This window comes from Pundamilia nyererei, unplaced genomic scaffold, assembly GCF_000239375.1.
Source record: "Pundamilia nyererei isolate P.nyererei 1_Seehausen unplaced genomic scaffold, PunNye1.0 scaffold00208, whole genome shotgun sequence".
NCBI classification, from domain to species: Eukaryota; Metazoa; Chordata; class Actinopteri; order Cichliformes; family Cichlidae; genus Pundamilia; species Pundamilia nyererei.
Window position 1 is genome coordinate 931,187 of NW_005187609.1, and position 2,663 is coordinate 933,849.

Consider the following 2,663-nt stretch of genomic DNA (forward strand, 5'->3'; position numbering starts at 1 on the left):
TTTTTTAATGTGAACATGGTTGAAAATTGGTGTGATCTTGTGACCTTTGCCCTAAGCCTTGACGAATCTTTTCATTGACGTATTTGAAAATCTCTGAAAGAGTGCTTTCATTATAGAGATAGTTGTACTTGTGCTGACTTCTTACCTTGCATCTTAGAAGAGGATCGATTTTTTTTCCGGTGTAGGAATTGCTCAAGGATACATGGAGAATGTATGCCTTCACAGAAAGCTTCTCTATGGGTGTGTCCCCAGATGATTTATTGTCTATGGAAACCGACAGTCTTACAAACTTTATTACTTTATTATTACAGGTTTATTACTTTCAGTCCAGGGTGTCCAAGAGGCCGTTCAAGGAAGGAATGGTAGACTGACTCCTGGTCCAGATCTCTTGGAAGCCACTCCAACTAAAAATATTAAATCCACAGCCATGTGGAACTCCTGATCTAGTTTTGAATTGACATTTTGTAGTACTAAACAAACATTATTAGTAAAAGTTATGATAGTTTCCATTCGCCTGTCCTGTACTTTTTCACCTATAAAGATATAGAATGAAATTATTTTTTCAAAAACAGTTCTTGATCGATGGTAAAAATAAATAAATTAAAATATGCCCATTATTTTGCTCTTTTTTTTCTTTCCCCATCTCCATCTCACTCTATCCTTAACCTCATCTTCTGTCTCATTTTCATTACATCCACTAACCTCTTTTCCTCCTGCCTGGCAGCTTCATCATCCACTGTCTGGTATAGCCACCCTCCCCCTTCTGCACATCTCCATACCACCTCAGCCTTGTTTCTAACTTTGTCTACAAAAAGCTGAACCTGAGCTGTCCCTCTGTTTTACTATTTTCTATCCTGTCCCCAAATCTGTATACTCCTAGTGCCTTTCCCAAGCCTGAATAAATGGGGAGGGTTGTGACAGAAGGGGATGTGGCATCAGATCTTTGCCAGGTCAGACGTGGATCAAAAAGGAAAGTAGTTTGTCTCTGTGTCCTTTATTCCGAATTTATATTTTTTTCAATAATGGAAAAACATTCTTTAGAGGCAGGGAAGTGCCTGCAGACAATTGGAACATCCTTTCAGATTTTTGGATTATAAAGGGTTAATTAATTGTCACATCCACTGAAATACATTCATGTTAGTCATTAGCTCTTTAAGGCTGGGTGCCAAAGAAATGCCAATCTGACAGTAAAGACAGTAAAGCTATGGCATGTTCCCTAGCGCCTGTGCATGAGCATACCAGAGCACTGACACGCTTTCTCAGCCTGGGAGTAAGGACACTGGGAGGGCTTATTTGCATGATAAGAGCTCCTCAGGCCAATAGACTGAGTGGACAGAGGAAATATCATGATTCAGCAGGAAGTGACGTGTCGGGTTACACACTCCGCCCTCTTTTCCACAGCAAAGACAGAGAGATCAAGGCAGAAAGAGGGGACGAGGAGGGTACAAGTAAATGAGGCAGACAGCGGTCTCATTCTTGCTGTGTGAGATCACACAGGGGCATTATGTGGAGATCTGCTTGACTGTTGAAAACAAGACTGGACAAGACAAAAGAAGAGATACGGAGAAGGAAAATAACAGGGAGGGTTGGGAGAAGGACATAGGAAGGAAGGAGGGTGAAGGAGGGGACTTGGAGGAGTTTGGAGATCTTTTGGATCTTGTTGCACAGAGTCTCACAGGGCTGAGCTAAAGCCCTGCCTCGGAGTTAGCACAGCTGCCTTGCTTGGGACAAAATGAACTATCTGGTGAGTGTGTATGAGAGTTTGTTTTCATTCAGAATCACAGCCCATACAGCATGCTGCCTCTTTAAGGTGATCCTTTTTTTCTAGCGTTTGTCTTACTCCTTTAGTTTCAGTGGTTTAGTGTGTTTTAGCAGAGCATGCTATACCCCAGCTGTGAAAGCACTGTGAAGGAGAGAGAGCGAGACTGGATTTAACATTTCTTCAGTGGACCTACCTTTTGTTGGCTCTCAGCAGGGTGTGTGTGTGCGTCTGTGTGTACACAGCAACATTTCAGGCATGCCATTGCATAAATAAACCTTGTAAGTTATGTGCTTTAAGAAAAAAAATATCCAAAGTAAGTGAAATTTCACACTTCTAAGTTGGATTGCTGAATATGTATTTCAAAGTATAGCAAAACATAAGTCACTAATGCTTATAGTTGTTAAAGATACAAAGCTACTGGTTCTTTTAATCTTTTTTCTTTGAGTGCGTTTTTGGACAGAATCAGAGCACACAGAGCCGCCATATTCACCACATTTAGCTGTTTGGTTTTTCCACTATCCTTTCCACTTACAGCCAGAAGCACAGGCTTATGTTGAAACAGAAGCCCCAGTGGACCTAGAAGGAGATTTTGGGGGGCTTTGTGACTGAAAAGAAAGAGAAAAAAGAAGAAAAAAAGGTCAGAGAGATGTGGTCTGTTGTTTTTCTTACTCAGAGGAAAGTAGGGAGAAATGTAGGTCTTATGGCCAACTGACAGTCAAAGGCGATCCCTTGGTTGAGTTAAGTGAGCAGAAATCAAGGCAGAACAGGATGCCATGTGCTGATACAGAACATGACAAAGATTTAGCTCAAACAATGGAGACTTGATGACTGGAGAGACAGAATTATGGTTTGATAGGGAGGGGGGAATTTGTTTGATAGAAAGAAAAAGACTGCTCCTTCC

The 2,663-nt window shown here is 41.3% G+C and overlaps 1 protein-coding gene across 2 annotated transcripts in view; it reads left to right on the forward strand.

The window, feature by feature from the left end:
* The window catches only part of bcar1 (BCAR1 scaffold protein, Cas family member), a 46,308-nt gene that overhangs the window by 13,360 nt on the left and 30,285 nt on the right, over nt 1-2,663 (forward strand). The window contains exon 1 of one of the 2 annotated variants that reach the window (XM_005747925.1): nt 1,397-1,744. The exons of the other annotated variant lie outside the window; for it this stretch is intronic. Within the exon in view, the coding sequence (XP_005747982.1) occupies nt 1,733-1,744 (12 nt within the window). The 5' untranslated portion in view covers nt 1,397-1,732. Of the gene's footprint in view, nt 1-1,396; nt 1,745-2,663 lie in introns of those variants that run through there. 2 annotated transcript variants of the gene reach the window in all.